The sequence below is a fragment of the Bacidia gigantensis genome, assembly GCF_019456465.1.
Source record: "Bacidia gigantensis strain McMullin 20006 chromosome Unknown contig_156, whole genome shotgun sequence".
In the NCBI taxonomy this organism is placed as follows: Eukaryota; Fungi; Ascomycota; class Lecanoromycetes; order Lecanorales; family Ramalinaceae; genus Bacidia; species Bacidia gigantensis.
Genome location: NW_025408594.1, coordinates 1,676,889 through 1,693,410, shown reverse-complemented (window position 1 = coordinate 1,693,410; position 16,522 = coordinate 1,676,889). Strand labels below are relative to the sequence as shown.

General features: G+C 49.7%; 3 protein-coding genes across 3 annotated transcripts; 1 reads left to right on the top strand and 2 right to left on the bottom strand.

Annotated features, from left to right (window-relative positions):
- Positions 1-3,560: 3,560 nt before the first annotated feature.
- On the bottom strand, positions 3,561-4,124 carry KY384_002808 (uncharacterized protein; the record flags this gene model as incomplete). The annotated part of the gene is made up of 1 exon (XM_044811330.1): positions 3,561-4,124. One exon carries the CDS (start codon positions 4,122-4,124, stop codon positions 3,561-3,563), a length of 564 nt encoding a protein of 187 aa, XP_044672213.1.
- A 3,067-nt stretch (positions 4,125-7,191) lies between these two features.
- Positions 7,192-9,197, top strand: KY384_002807 (uncharacterized protein; the record flags this gene model as incomplete). Its single annotated transcript, XM_044811329.1, has 2 exons — positions 7,192-8,294; positions 8,336-9,197. The coding sequence occupies 2 exons, from the start codon at positions 7,192-7,194 to the stop codon at positions 9,195-9,197; spliced, it is 1,965 nt and encodes a 654-aa protein (XP_044672212.1).
- A 295-nt stretch (positions 9,198-9,492) lies between these two features.
- On the bottom strand, positions 9,493-10,637 carry KY384_002806 (uncharacterized protein; the record flags this gene model as incomplete). Its single annotated transcript, XM_044811328.1, has 2 exons — positions 9,493-9,614; positions 9,638-10,637. The coding sequence occupies 2 exons, from the start codon at positions 10,635-10,637 to the stop codon at positions 9,493-9,495; spliced, it is 1,122 nt and encodes a 373-aa protein (XP_044672211.1).
- Between the last annotated feature and the right edge of the window lie 5,885 nt (positions 10,638-16,522).

The following is a 16,522-nucleotide window of genomic DNA, read 5'->3' as shown; positions in this document are numbered from 1 at the left end:
CCAACCCTCAACCCCCGACCCTCACCCCCCGACATCAGGTACCTCCCTACCGCGTCGCAGCAAAAATGGAACCAGACGTGGTACTGATTACACTATATGCTAGGCTGGGCCGGGCTAGGTCAGGATGTTACAACAATAAGTGCAATACAATATAAACAGATAAGCGGAAAGGTGAAGAATGCCAGGGTACGATGAGTAGGTTGGATGGGCTTACTTGCAGAATTCATGCTATGCCAGGGCGGGGGTGGGGTAACAGCATTCTACGTTCCCTGGTGGGTGATGAGTCTAGGAGAGGAGGAAAATGTTTCGAGAGTGTTGGATATCTCAAGTCATGTAGGTATATGCGTCACATATCATCTGCATTAATGAGGATGTCGTGATTGGGTTGAGATGGGCTGATTAGGAAACATGGAAGCATTGACGCGTGTGCGGAGGGTTGGCCGGGGGGGGCACTGTTTCTTGGATGTTTCTGTTTGTGGAGGGTTTTGGTGTGCGTGAGACTTGTGAACGAGAAGGTGCTTCAAAGGGGGTTGGTAAGTTTAAGACACGGGTGAGAGATGGTTTGATCTTTGGTTTTATTGGGGGAAGGGGAGAATTGGGGGGGTTGGTGTTCAAAGTGGTGGAATCATGTGATTATATTGGGAGGAAGGAGTACATTGTAAGATGCTGCTGGAAGTGTCTTGTGCTCGTCGTAGACGGGCTTGCTGTTCGTGATGTATTCAATTCGCAAAGTAAAGAGCCCAGGCTTGGATGTATCAGAAACACCTATTCCACCTTGGCTGGTCATTTTGAGGCGTCGCAAGCTTTCGGGATCAATTTTCTTCGTTGAAAAGCAGGGACATGATATCGCGTGGCAGAAACTTGTTCGTGAAAGCTGTGAATTTGAGTCTTATGGTTCAGAGACGCTTGATGAACGTTGGTTGAAGTGGGATCGAGAGAAAAGTAGCAGGGAGCAGAAGAATGCTAGATCAAACCCTCTATCAAGGCCTATCCACAGGAATGCGAAAGTATATCAAAGGATGAAGATATGAGTCTGCAGCCAATCGTTGATCTTCTGTTTCTACCCCAAGCGCCATGCCCATTCGCCAACGGCTATGCAACAATGAGAACGAACAGAATACTCTATTGACGGTTGGTTCAAATATCTTGGTCTAACCCTCAAGAGGTTCCCACTGGTAAAGCTGTGGATGGAATCGTCGGCGGTTTCCAACCCGGTGGTGGATTTTGGTGGCACGCAAAATTTCCGGGATCTTCTGCCTCAGCAGTGGAATTCCCTTGATCGACGATCTGCCTCTTCGCGGATGCAGCTTCCGTGTTGTGCGGCAAATCCACGATATAGCACCAGGTATTGTAGCTTTTGAAGAAGGCTTTACCATTAAGATGGACGTAGAGCTGAGACTTGTTGATGATATAAATGTCCAATTCACCGCTGAAGGGTATCCCGTAGTCAATGTCGCAGACTAACGGAACGTTGCTGTCCTTGTCGAGTGTTCCTTGACAATGGCCTGCGTGTCCGACATGGAGAAGAAGAAAGACATCCAAACAGGCTGCCTTGCGGCGTGGTGAATACCACCCTGCCGTCTAGATGACAGGTCATGTAAGCTCTCATTGGTCTTGGATATTGAGTCAGCTTGAATTCGAGCGGCTGGCTTACCTCAACAATAATTTCGGTGGAATTTAGAGATATCACATCGGGGTCATCTTCTGGTGCAGGACCACAAAACGCATCATTTAGCGACTGTCCAGTTGTGTTCGTAATCGCCAGGTCTTCGGTTTGCTCGGCTTGCTGCAGTGGCTTTGCGAAGCTGTAGGAAGACAGCGAGCAGAGTATTGAGATAAGAGAGAGAAATCGCGATGCCATGCTGCTGTGCGAGTATAACCTCAGTCTCTGTGACATTCACCAAATTGTCGAGCTGACACGAGAGGAGGTAAATAACAGCAAGCAGAAAGAACCGGACCTGAGGTGGACCCAGCTCACTCTACCCACTTCAGAATTAGGAGCTTGTCTTTCGCCAAAGCTCGGGTGTGCGTTGGTGGAAATGTGTAGAAGCTGAGTCACTTGCCCAATTATGGGCATTTCATTGGCTGGCATTCCAGATTGATGCACGCACAAGCGCCTGTCGAAGAGGCTGAGTGGAGTGCGCATGTTCTGAAGACCCAAAAGTAGGGTTAAGAGTCGGAAGCTATGCGCTTATCAGATGTCTCTGAATGCGCTAATATTTGGTACCTGGTTGAGCACGAAAGCACGTGCTAATCCTGAAAAGACACGGCATGCTAACTCAGTCTGAGCTTCTTCAACTGGTGCCCGTGTCTCCCAAGCATGACCGGTATCATGAGATGAGATGTGAGCACTCTGAGCAATCGTTGACATAATTGGCGTCTCTGAAGAGCGTGATAAATCTTGCAGCCCGTCCGCGCGGTATCATCTGCAAGGTCACAGTCTCGGGAATCATGTCGCGTTGAGCAGGTACTACTCCGGTTCCTTCACGCGAATGCGGGATAAGAGATCTCTCTCATTTTCAGCGTGTGAATCCCATTTTTTCGAGATAGGAAAGTTTTCAGGAATGACATGAGACGTCATGCAGAAGCTGGAGATGCCCATGTGGGTTCGGCTCGACAAGTGTCCTGCAGCTAAATCGGATGTAGCGTTTCAATATGGGGTACTCGAAATGTCGATCTGCCAATGTAGAATACATGGGTTTTCGAGGAATGACTGGATGGCCAGACACGCAGGTTTTGACTTGAGACAAGTCAGCGTGGGAGTCTTCCCCATAGCCGAGACTATGCGGCAATAATGTGGGGAGAGAAATACCTTTGAGATTAGAGAAACAGCCTCGAAGATCTGTATGGAGCGTGGGATGTGGTTCAAGCATGTTCATATCGCTGTTAAATGAGTGGCCTTGGGAAGATTTCGTACAGGGTTTGAGACCCCCAGTCATTAGCCATGGGATTTCTGGACTAGTTCTTGTCTCGGAAGATGCAAGACATGTTGTTCTTGGGGTAGTCATTTGTGATACTGTGTGCCATGGTATCAAGAGAGCACCAGATGTACCGACCTAAAGGATGATCATCGTATGGAACACGGATGAAGTTGACAGTGAAAACAGAAAGCCCAATATACAATGCCAAGACCCCGCTCTTGGCACTGTCAGCCAAGCCGGCGATTGGACCCCTTTTGTCCTCTTATCTCCGAATTAATGTACATCATTCGAGGCACAAGATGTTGCTGTCTACTTCCTACTATATTCGTAGAGTACCATCATGAGCATGGATTTAGGGCCATCATGAGCTCACCATATTCTGCAGATATATACATTAAATAGAGCTATTCCAGCGGAAAAGCCATGTGACTTCTTGGCCTTTATGAAATGGAGTGGTAGTCTTTAATCTCTAGCTACTCTATTCCCACGCTCTCCGTTGGAAACGACAGCCTTCGAAGGGTCTATCTTCCAGTGAGACTGACCAATAAGAGTCGGCAATTAGAGTGGAATCATCAGTATGCATAAGATCCATCCCTTCGTCCAACTTCTGCATAATTTTCCATATCTACAACTTTTTGATCAATTGACTATCAACGTTTCATTGCCATTCCCACCACCTCCTTTCCCCTCTTCCGCATGCTCACTTAAATATATACACTCCGTCCCCGGTACCTCTTTTGGAGTACTGACAGTCGCGAGCAATACTCCAAACCGCCCCACTTCCGCCAACCCCGCTGAATTGAGGCCCTCCAGCGCATCGTCGAAACAAGCCACGGTGACCAAATGGGTCTGGATAGCGATTTCTGCTAAGCTCGAGATGTCGGCATTTTGTGGCGCGTGGAAATCGAGGGTGATTTGGCAGAGGATATTTGTCCAGCAGTAGGGTACCGGGAAGGGGAGTGGATGTACAGGAGCTTTAGTGGCTGAAGCGAAGACTTGCTGGATTTTGGCGCCATGCAGGAGGCCAATGCGGTAGGCGAGGTTTTCGCAAGAGGAGGGTACGGGAGGAATAGGAATGAGTGCGGTGGCTTTCTTGATGCAGGTAACTCGGCGGTCTGTGAGATTGGTTGTTGATGGAGATGGGAGGGTAAGTTGGGCGCTGAAGGCGATGATGTGTAGGAGTAAGATGATTGTGAGTTTCATTATGGGAAAAGTCGTCGCCGTGCTCGGCGATTCTGACTCTATCGCATTCAACCTGTGGATATTCCGGTGAGTGGATACCCTATGTGATATCATTGGAAGAGGTTAGCGGATGTGGAGAATCTTCACCGACGACCTAGAATGTGAATGGCTAAAAGAAAGTCCACACGATGGGTCAACAGAAGAGAGGCTTACTCATCACATGTACAGATCTGGATCACCATATTCTCCGGAGTCACTGAAGCGCCTAAGGTCCAGCAGCGCTTTACGGGCCAATGAAGCGCGAAATTGTCTTGTTTCCGCAATCAAGGTCTCCGGATTGTCTTACATTATCCGCGTTTGGGTCGCGAGGTGACGGCCCAAAGGCAGCTTTGAGGAACACATAAGTTGCTTAAGGGAAGACTGAAGAGGGCTTGAGAGACGACAACTAAAGCCCTTATCTCTAAAAAGATGTTTCGATCTGATCACATCGTCACAACACCTCTGATTCTCTCACAATGGTACTTCGGACAGACTACCATCTGTATGAAGCCCACCTCGAATATTTTGGTCAAAAATAGCACAGAGTCTCACAGTCTGGTGGACCGGTCGGGCGACCACTCAGGTTCAGTCCCCCAAAACAGATCCACTTTCTCATATGCAGGCATAAACTTTCATCTACTGGCAAGACATCCTTCTCTCATTTCGCCACCTACCTCCTCGTCCCCACAATACCTCCCCGTTCACACAATGAAACCCCACGCCTTCATCATCACCTTCCCCTTCCTTCCCTCCACCTTCTCAAACCCCCTTCCCAGCGCCCTCCCCACCACAACACCCCTCACACCCTTGACTCTCCCTCTCACCAATCCACCACCTCATCCCCCAGCCTGGCCCCCCGCCCCGCTCACCCTTCCCATCCCCATCTCGCCCCTCCCCTCCCGTCCACCATACACCTACGGCACGCTCATCTTCACGACCCCCGGTGCCCCCTCCACTTCCCTCGAAGTGTCGCAACAAGCCGTGCAATTAATGAGGCAAGAGATCACCTACCTGCGCGCGCACCCTCTGAGGAACCCAGATGGCTTTCAGGTGTTTAGGAAGTTTACTGATGTGAGTGCATACCCAGCGGTGAAGGAGGCTATTGGAGTGCGGGATAGGGGGAAAATTGGGAAGAAGGAAATGGAGGCTGAAGAAAAGAATAGGTCTTTCTGAGGTGTGGTCAGCATGGCGGGATGATGATTGGGTGGAGCTTTGAGGAGGTTTTGGCTGTGATTGGGGAGCTGGGGGATGCTGTGAGTCTGACCCCACCCTTCTTTTGTCTCATTCATTTTGAGGTCTGGATTTGATGGGCGAGGGCGAAAGGTGGATCTTGGGGGTAAGGAAAGAGTTGACCAAGATGCGTGTTTTTTTCTTTATTGTTCTTCTTGTCATCGCTCGAGGGTATCAGAGGGAGGCTACTGACTGGGAGTTAGATTGAGAAATACGGGATGCAAGAGTGGAGCTTTCATGTTGAGAAGGATGATCTCCATGTCATTGCGGATTGTGTTTTGTTGCTGCATAATCCGTATGATGTGATTGAGTACGAGGGAGAAGAAGAGATCTTGCAGGGAGCTGAAGTGTCGTGAGCAAGTCACAGGCATCACAAATTACGAAAATCCGAATTTCGGACGCTTGTGGCAGTCGAGCTGTGTCGCTTCAGTTCGCGATTGCTATGAAAGAATCAAGATTTCCTATGTGGCTGATCTAAGACATTCCACAGTTCTCGATAGACAGGCACCGAGTAACGTGATACTTGACTGGCTCATACTACTACAACTCCAGTCCTGATCTAGCAATCTAGGATTGATTTACATCATCTGAATAATCTGTCTGCTTGTCTATTGTTTCGATCCTCCGACACATACAAGCACCTCACCGACCTTATCATCAACACTGACAGCTACTCCCTGCTTCATCTCACGTTCATTGCACCAACCCGAACCGCAATGTTACTCTCAACCCATTTCCACCTTCTCACCACTACCACCATCTTACCCCTTCCCCTCGCCCTCCCATCTCCACGCTTGCAACCGGCACCCACTACCCCCCACCCCGCAATTGAACCTCTCAATCCCAACGCCGGTATATTCTGCTGCCCCCGCCCTCTCCCCTCCTACCTAACATCCTCCAACGCCCTCTCTGCCGCGCTCTCCCGTATCAACCCGCTCTTCTTACGCCAATGATGCTAATTTGTCCTCAATACGCTAATTCCCAAGGAACCTGCACGTAGGGGTAAATGTGTTTGAGACATCCAAGCATCTAGATTTGAAAACATCTATCGTGGCCATACACTAGAACGAGGCATGCATAAATAACGATAATCATGTTCACTATATGCCCAGGCCTCCAACCCAATCGTCAATATGATTCTATACAACTAAGTTGAAACTTCTTATGCAATAACACCCAGTGGCGAAGAATTCGCTCAGTGCCGGCATCAGCTGGTGCCTAGACTAATATGACCGGAACAGCTTGGGAACTTGTTGTTATCCCCTCATTCTTGGGCTTCGCTACTTCTATGTGTGATTTGCCAAGTACTCCTTCACAAAGCTACCTTTGCGTCGCGTATGAAGGACGGCTGCGATAGAAGCTGCGCCTTCTCTGCACGGATTTTCATATGCAAGTCTCTATAAATAGAAAGCATTGAACTTCAGTCAGGAGAAATTTGTCGCCCATCATCTGCAAACATTTTGGTCTTTGTTACCCTATACTTCGTTCTGTAAACTCAGTCACCATGGTCCTTCACAATCGTCTTGTTTGTACAGATAGCCATCAGCGACTTCCACAACTTTGTATTCTTGTACAGGCACTTCTTGTACACGCTATGGCCTTTTCCAAGGTCGTTCCTTCTACAACCGTCACCGGCTTCTTGTGGCATAATCGAACGAAAGGAGGCTTTGACTCAATCTCGACACCTCATGGGACTGGAGTGCTCTCGGAAGAGCTGGTTGAAGAAGACGTAGATCCGGATTGCCCAGCTAGTTTAATTAGCAGCATCTCCCACTCAAGACGTATAGAGCTCTCTATGTCCAGAGTGATAAACCACACCATGACACCGATGTATCACTTCAATTACGAAAGCTGTTGTGAAGCCTGCACCATTCAGCCAACGAGCGTACATGCATTGTTCTTCGAAGACGGTCCCTCGGACAAATGGTGTAGCAATTATCTAGATACAGCCCCTACCACTTTTCATGAGGATGGCATAGGCTTCCCTACTGCCTCTGTTATTACTAGAGCTGCTCCAAAAGCCAGTGACCCGACCATCACATCAAGTTATCGGACTGCAAGCAACGCCGCGTATCCAGCCACAACATCTGGCCCGACCTTACTAAATCGTGAAGTAGATAATTTCGCCATTCATGTGTCATCAACTAGTGAGTCGAAAAAGCAAGAGGGGTCGATGAGCCTCACAATTTCCCTTGACTTGTCATCTATCTACTTAGCTTTCGACGTGGTACAAGCAAGAGACAAATGTGGCAAAACAGGTCCCAAATACACATCATTGACTGTTGCTTATGACAAAGATGAGCTATCAACTGTCTACATTTTGTCAGAGACACTACCCTACAGATTTAACGATGTTCCCTGTCCGCCAGCTACAGTGGGAGGCCACCCACTTTCACAGGCGGTCAGAAATGTGTATGGTGGAATTGATATTTCTAAAGTTTATGTCAACGTTTATAAGCCAGGTGTTGTCGGCTACGAGGATCGGTTGAAAAGGTTGCTTGATCCTTCTCTTGCAAATTGTACTTTTCTCATTATCTCGGATCCTCCGAAGAGACTCCTCCAGGCGAACGCTCTGGCTCCCACATCTGGTGATCCCTATGTATCTGATGATCCCAATGTAGTCGATCCGAGCTCATACGAATCGACTCCCTTAGTCCTAAATCCAGCATCTCTTGAGGAGTCTCAAGATGCTGGTCGAGTCCTGAGACATCCCAAAGATTCGCTAAGCCCACCAAACGACGAGAAGATTACTCAGAACAGCAAAGGGTCAAACACAGACCCATCCCATGACAAAAATAGTAGTGTTCGAAACGAGGCTGGCTCGCCATTGCAAGGACCAGGGACCATTTCCAAAGGCCACGGCGAAGAGCCAAATGACAGACGGGTTCTGACCGCAGCCCAGGGTCCAGTCCCTCTCCAAAAGTAAATCCAACGTATCCTGCCGCCTATACGAACAACGAAAGTCGGCCCCCGCAAGATGCTGCGTCAAGAGGCCTTACAGAAGGAAACCCTGAAAACCCCAAGGAAAATGAACCTACTGATGACAGTGAAAGCGGTGAGTCACCACAAAATGGCGCCCCATTAGTGACAGATGGGCTCGTATACACGCCCATTGGCGTCTTTCCAACACCTCCAGAAAACACGGTAAATGCCCAAAACGGCGGAAAAGATGCAGCAAAACACGACAAACCACGGTTTCGGGACTCATCCATTCCCACTGACCATACAAACGAACAAAACGTGGATATCACTCGGCAACAAAGTCCAGCTATCAGACCTCAAGATCCAAAAGCACAAGAATCGAACGACGTACTTGACCGAGTACGAAGCAACGAAGCCACAATCAACAATCAACCCAGCCTATTACCCAACCAACCCATCTCCTATCCCAACATTCTACCATCACAAGCATCCAGAACCCTCGTGGTCGGCTCCACAACCTACCAATACGCCTACCCCTTGTCCCTTTCGCAAACCCTCTCCGTCGAAAGTACAGCCTATCAAGGCACCACACCAACACTACTCAGCAGTGCTATAAACGCCTTTCCCCCTCTCCCTCCTTCCTACTACTCGTCCTCGTTGCCGTCTCTACAAAAAACCTCACTAGCAGAAAATAAGGAGAATACAAACGCAATATCTGCGGACCGAATGGAGCAGAGCAATGGTACGCAAGCGTACCGCCACGATCCGCAATGTGCTGTTTCCGGGAGTGCGAGTGCTTCGATTTTGGGGCATGAGAGTTGCGGCGGAAAGCAGTTGATGGGGAGAATCAGCATATGGGCGCTGGCAGGCTCTCTGTCTATCTATCTCCAAGTATTTCGCTGATTTCATATGCGATTGAGAGGAGGCACGAGTGCGTGATGAGATGGTACTTCCACAAGAAAGAAAGGGGGCCGAAAGTGGGAAGGTGAGACCTTGATTGCAAAAGCTCGCGAATAATGATCTTATAATGGTGGGAGTTGAAACATTATTTCGTAAGGCGTATGGCAATTAGAGATTCCCGCTAAATGACAGGACTCGATTGATGTGAACGATTCAAGCATAAGTTGACCTTTCCCGCCAGTCTTCTTCGTCAGAGTTGCAACACCCGCGAGAACATCCTCAATCCCGTACCGACCTCCTAGACAGGCGCTTCTCTTGCGCTTCCCATCTCCTCGAGCGGCGTTTCTCCTCCGTGCTCCACGTCGCAAAGTCGATATGCAAAGACTCGAACGAGATTTTCTGATGCAGCATCGGCGGCAGCTGCAGCTCATCCACCGAATCACCCGTGAGCGTCAAGCTAGTATGAGATTCCATAGGCCTGATCTTATATATCGCATCCTCGCCATCCCTACCCACCAAACTCAAACGAACACGATCATCCTCCCATCCTTTCGAATAGTCGCCCGGCCCACTGCTTCCATTAGGCACCCAAAACCTTCTGTCCATGCGGAGTAAAAGATAACTCCATATCACGACGACATCCATTGTGAAATAGAAGACATAGAACGCCCCCTTAGCCTGATAAAGCGCAGGATGCGCTCTGGGGTGCGGATTCGCGTAGGTGGTGCCCGTGCGATACCATTGCCCACACGCCATGGTCATCGTGCCGAAGAGCACAATGACCACCTTTGAGAGAAGACTGCCATGACCGAAATTCTCTTCATGGGCTCGTGTGCGCACAGCTAATATGGCTGGGAGAATAAACAACGGGAGAACGGACGTCGTGGCAAAAACCGTACTGCCATAAATCGAAATATCGCGTGAGGCTTTGAGGAATTCCTTGTCCAGTGTATAATACGCTCCTACGGTGAAGCCAACGAGCAGAGAAGCGCTGAGGAACAAGAGTCCATAAACGAAAATGAATGCAAAACTAGGTACTCTGCGCCATCCGAAATACGGGATGGCAGCTCTCAGGATTCTCTGTGTGAAGATGAGGTTGATCACATAGCCGAAGATGTCTCCGAGGGAAGCGAACAGCTGCGCGGCAATGACAACGGAGACATTACTTGGTTCTGCGGCCCACACGATCCGTAGAATGCAGGCGAGATTTCGGGCCATGCAGAAGCCAAACATGGCTCCTGAGATCAGGAATTTGTGGCCTCGCTTCTTGTTCCGTATGAAGATCGTCATGTGCCCGACGGCGGCGAGGAGGAAGAGGAGCATGAAGACCGCGCTGATTGGGACATCTTCTTCGACGGTGGGGTAACCTCCCAAGACTGCTATTTTGGGCGTATACGGAGGACTGTCGGTGGGTGGCCGTGGGGTACTAGCGGGCGACGCCATGGTAGCCTGTACGAGATAATCTGATAAGTCAAGGAATTTCGTGCCAATATTGGCAGTCTGCCTCTGGTGAAAAATGAACGATTGAGGCTACTCGTGGCCTACGCCTTGGCGTGGAGATATCAAAATAAGAAGGCATTAATTTCTAGTGAAACGTTAGTGAAGAAAGCGAGAAAGTGCGAAGGAACTTGATATTCTGGCATGGAGAAGACGGGGGGGCCTGGCGAGAACGTCATGGTCGGTACTATGGGAAACCGACGAGTGGACCACATTGAAGCCATTGCAGGGTTCGACGGATACTAAAAATTCCGTGAACGTATCATTTGGCAGTCATACAGCAAGTGTATGGCTGATCCACTAGTGCCGTTGCTGTAGGGGGAAGGCCATGATGTCGGTTCCCGAGAATGTCGTGGATGCCAAGATGATTGAGGATGACTGCATGGTGTCAGCGCTAGATATGCAGGCCTCTTGCCATCCTTGAGACGAGGGCTTTCATCCTTCTGAAAAGATCCTTAAACATATTAGATGAGCAGGAGGACCCACCTGTGAGCGAGTTGCGAGGGAGCCCACTCGTCATGAATAGCTGCCGGTAGCATTTGGTTGCCTGTGCTCTAAGCCTACGCCTCAATACCTAGAGCTGAATCGATCCTTCGCTACTACTTCAGCTTGCCCTACCCTTACTCGGTTGCTGCTTAAGTTCCAATAGAGACATGATAATTTGTTACTATTTTGAGGTCAATCTGGCAAACCCTGCCTGGTAGCTGGAGGCCAGTGTATACAGATCATTCAACCAAGAACAAACGATAAAGAGACCGAAGAAGGGCCATCCTGACGAGTATTCCGGCTTTCGTGAGTGACGCGTATATCGTCTTTTTCCATCTATTGCGATTTGCAACAGTCGAATTTGTCCTGGTGAATAAGTTCTCACCCATGATGCATGCAACATTAAGCATCAACTGAAGGGCAAAAATCAGTACTACATCGCAACAGCAATCTACAGTCTGTAGTTCCATCCAATATTAAATTTCCCAGGTCCCATGTTGTCCGCAATCTCCTGTATACCACTCGTGCGTTCGCAAGTCAGAGGGAAACAGCCCGAATACCAGTCAGCGCTCCACGCCAAACATGGCTCGATCGTACGAATTACCCCAGATGAGCTGATCGTGAACACGACGAGCGGGTGAAGGGACATCTATGAGAGAAAGCCTCAACTACCCAAAAATCCTTTCAGTCAAAACCCACCACCATTTGGCGCAGCAACACTCTTCACAACCGAAGGCGAGATGCATACCCGATTTCGATGCACAATTCTCGACAGCTTTCTCTCCTGCCCCACACCCCCCTTTTCTACGCGAGCAGTCCTCCATCAAAAAACTCGCACTCCAGCCAGCTCTCAACCGCATTCTGACAGATCTTCGCAAAATCCCCAGACGGCGCCGTCGACATGGCTGAACCTTTCGGGGACGACCCTCGACATAACGGGCGAGTCAGCCCATGAAGACTCCTCCCACAATCATCATCGCACTAACAATCTCATCTTTGCGGTAAAAAGACAACTAAGACAGTACCAATGCAACCAACCCATCACTTCGTCAACTGCGACAACTTCCGGTCAGAGCCCGACTCCGACCTTTGTTCCAGCGCCATCTTCAAGCGCGATGATAGGGATGGATTTCACCCGTTCTCGGCTCGGACGCAGTCCATAAATCAGTTGCCCCTTCTTGAACCTACCTTCTTCCCCTACCGCCGTTTCCAGCCATCACACTTTCTCTCTCCATCTTGTCACTGGGGAAAATTTTCTGATATGTGCGGGGAACAATTGGGGTAATTCAAAGTTGAAGCTTGGACGATACTGTCGAAACTCCTCTTCACATTTAAACTACAGCTCGTCTGTGAGAAAGGCGATTGGACATGGACGGATCAGAGGCTATATCTTGCGTAAGAGCCGAAACGGTTGTGTCTGAGGGTCACTGAGCGTGTGTTCTCATAACGATTGGGATAGGAGATAGATGATGTTGGAAGCACGTAGCCGTATGGAGGGGTTTAGAAAGTAGAACGTGAAAGTGAAAGAGGTGGTGGGGAAAGAGTGACAATAGATGCACTGCGCAAGCAGGGCAATCGAGCGGCATACTGTTGCTCACCAAATCTGTGAGGCTTGTATGTAAAAATGAGAAAGAGAAGGTAAGGTGTGCATGTGGTGGTGCAGGGCAATGATGAAAGCAGGGTTACGTCGGTCACCGAGATCTTCCATGCAACCTTTGAGAGCCAAGACCAGAGTTCGTGCATCTCATCTGACAATTATATTTGAATGTGGATACGTCAGTGTGCATGTCATTTCTTGCCTGATTGTTGTTGTCGTCGTCGTCGTCGTTGCCGTGGGCGTATGTTGTTGTGCTGAATACGCACGCTGGACGTGGCTGTCCAAACCCAGTCATAGCACATCAAATTGATGATTCTTTCCCATCATTCCAGCGAGTCAATTGGGTCAGGGAATGACCTGCTCTAGGTTCTTACTTGCTGCATAGGTTGCCAAGTTGACCACACTTTCAATCTCCAGCTTCAATCATTTCAGTGATTGCCTCTTTGCGCAATTGCCATCTCATCACGTTCTTAGGAAGATGAATAGCAGTCGTCGAACTTTCAACACTGTCGGACCCTCAAGATACCAACATCCACACATCATTTTCCCCCTAACACCTCCCTGACAGCCTTCAATACCCTTCCATGAACCTCCCTCGGCGCCGCCACAACCCCCTTATTCCCCCTCAACGTCCTCCCCAGCGAAAAGTCCAACGGCCTCCCATCCACATCACTGACCACGCCGCCAGCCTCCCTGACAATCAAATCCCCCGCCGCATGATCCCAGATCTTCTCCTGATAATCCTTATTCACAGGCAGCCTGAGGTACAAATCCCCCGCGCCGCGTGCAATACTGCCATACTTAGCCTGACTATCCATCCTGACACTCTCCCTCGTAATGCCCAAGGCATCCGCAATCGTCTTCTGATCACCGTGATTCGAATGGCCACTTTCCACACTCTCGCAGAACGTGGCGTCTTTGATATCCTTCAGATCCTTCATCCTGATAACTTTACCCTCCGCAAGCCCATCCTTCCCCACACCACTTTTTGGGGAAACAAAGGCCGACTCTCGGCCCCTTGCCCTTTAACCGCAGAAAACAGCACCCCGCGTTCCCCTCCCCCTCCACCTTGCCCACCCCCGACATCCGCACTCAACGGCGCCGAATCATCAACCACCAGATTCGGACACCCCAAAACCCCCACCTTGATATCCCCATCCACCATCAGCGCAAGACAAACCGCATACTGCCCGCCCCTCAAAAAGCCCTTCGTTCCATCGATCGGATCAATCGCCCACACCCTCCCCTTTCCTCCGCCCTGACTGCCCCCCGCATCAATTAAATCCATCATTTCCTCCTGCCCTGCCACTGCGCCGCCGAGCTCCCTTTCCCCTCCTCCCCCTCCCCCTCCCCCTTCCCCATCCCCATCACTCAGCTTCGTACTCCTCACCAACTCCCAAACCTGCCCCCTCAGCCCCGCCCCATCGTTTCCCCTCAAACCCTCCGCCTCCTCCTCAGCCACGATCTCATCCTCGGGAAAATTATGTCGTAGCGCAGCGATAATGAGCGCCTGGGCGCCATAATCGCCGATGGTGACGGGCGAAGCGTCGGATTTCGCCTGCGTGGATTTCTGGGTGGAGGGGAAGACGCGGTGGGTGAGGAGCGCGGCGCGGGTTACGGCCAGGAGGGCAATGTTGAGTTCGCGGGAGTATTGGGGTGGCGGGTGGGGGTGGGGAGTCATACTGGATTGAGGGAGGGAAGATGGAAGAGGGGGATAAGGGAGAATGGGGGTGGGGGTGGGGGTGGGGATGGGAGAGGAGAAGGGACGGAGGTGGTGGGTGAGAAGTCTGAGGCGGGGGAGAAATGAAGATAGTATGGGGGTGGTGATGGTGATAGATGCCAGGATTAGAAGTGAAGTGAGACAGACTTTTTGGGGGAACGTGAAGCTATGGGTATGTTGGGGAAGGGGCTTGGGCAGTTGGTCTCTTTGATGGTGTAAATGAAGAGGATTTGAATGTACGTCATTGGGTCACATTTTCTGCAGGCACGGCTGCCGAGTCTTGGCATTACTCAATTCTGATTTAATGGGTAGCAGTGATGATGTTCTGGTTCATTCGTAGGTCAATCCAATGGCTGAGGCGAAGCCATGGTAGCGTTACACTACATTACGATATGCCTGATTCGAATCTCGCTGAGAGATCATTCTAAGCGTAGGAGAACCATACTGCCTGGAATCCTGTAGACCTTCTGGTCAGGGTCATACGATGGCAGTATTTGCTCGTCTCAGTCCCAAATGAGTACAGATCATTCTCAAAACCACAGCCCTCCAAAGTTTGAGTATTCTCTCCTAGATCCATTGTCTAACCCGCCCAACCTACACACCCTTCCCCCGCACCAGGAAATAACTCGACACAATGGTCCCATAAAACGTCATTTCCGGCATCAAAGTCTCCAAATCCTCCTCCCAAATCTGCACCTCCGCTCTGGTAAGGGATTCCTCCCTCCTCTAATCCAGCCACCCCTGATACCCAAATGCCGCCGTCTCCAACTGATTGTACGTAAAATTCGGAACCAGCTTGCCATCCGCAGGATCAACCCGGATGGAATGGCACTTCCCAGGTATATAAAAGCCTCGCACTGGGATTGGTGATTCTTTTCTTTTTGTTGTGAACTTGCGAAGCTCGGTGAGGAGGATGATGATAAGGTAGGTGACTTCGGATTTATTGATGACGGAGTGGGATGGGGGCGAGGGAAATTTGAGCGTCATACGGGAGTAGCTTATTGGGACGGGGTAGTCGGGGTAGTCTTTGTGCGTGCTAGTGGTGACATATGGGTATGTGGTGATATTTGTGGCGCAATCGAAGCTGTCTGTGGCGCTGGAAGATAAGTCCAGAATTTCGGAATCGGACATGTCCAGGTGAAGGTCAAGAATGGGATCATTCTGTGCTATTGGCGTTGATGATACGAGGATCAAGGTACACTGGGCTATCAACATGGCACTGACGTAGGCAAAGATCATGTTGGCGGTGATGAAGGATTACCGTGTTGATGGAGCTGTAGTAGGACCTTGATGTTGCTGTAGTTGGGCGTTTGGTGAATGCTACCACCATGTTTGAGTCTGGATTTGGGTTCCAGCAAGTTGCAGGAGCTGAGTCGCAACGTCTTTAGATTTCCGCTAATTTTACAACGCCTTCAGGTATTATATTGCCTTGAAGCTGCCAAGAAGACCATATCCGTTCGCGCGTGCGAACGCCATTCTCCACAGTCGAGCAAAGATAAAAGAAACACTGTTGCGGGAGAAAACCTTCCAGGGTTCTGAAGGTATTTAATTTGCTTAAAATGAAGATGTTGGCTGTTGGGAAATGTTCCAGCTATCGCTTAGTGCGGGCTATGGTGGTAAGGATGTCTCAAACCGTTCCAGCCAAGTCGATTTCAAGTACCTGACCTTTAACAATTTCAATTTCATTAACGTTAAGAGGAGTTGCGTACCTCCCCACCGTCGTCATTAGAATAATCTTTTGCACAATTCCCTTCTTAAAAGGCACCAAAGTTGCTTGTGCAATCTCTGTACTATTCACATTACCAGCAATTATTGCCTGCGCTCCAGTCTCAAACTCGACCTTATTGGCCGGATTTCCCTCGTAGAATCGCCAGATACGTTTTCTCGCAACTCTTATAGATGATGAAATCATCACATGACTGTATCAGAGGCCAGCCCGGAACTTGATGTGAATGAGATACAACTGAATCTATCAAGTGGCGAGGCCGCTATGACATATCAGTGAGAGGCCTTATGTTGCTGCCTTCA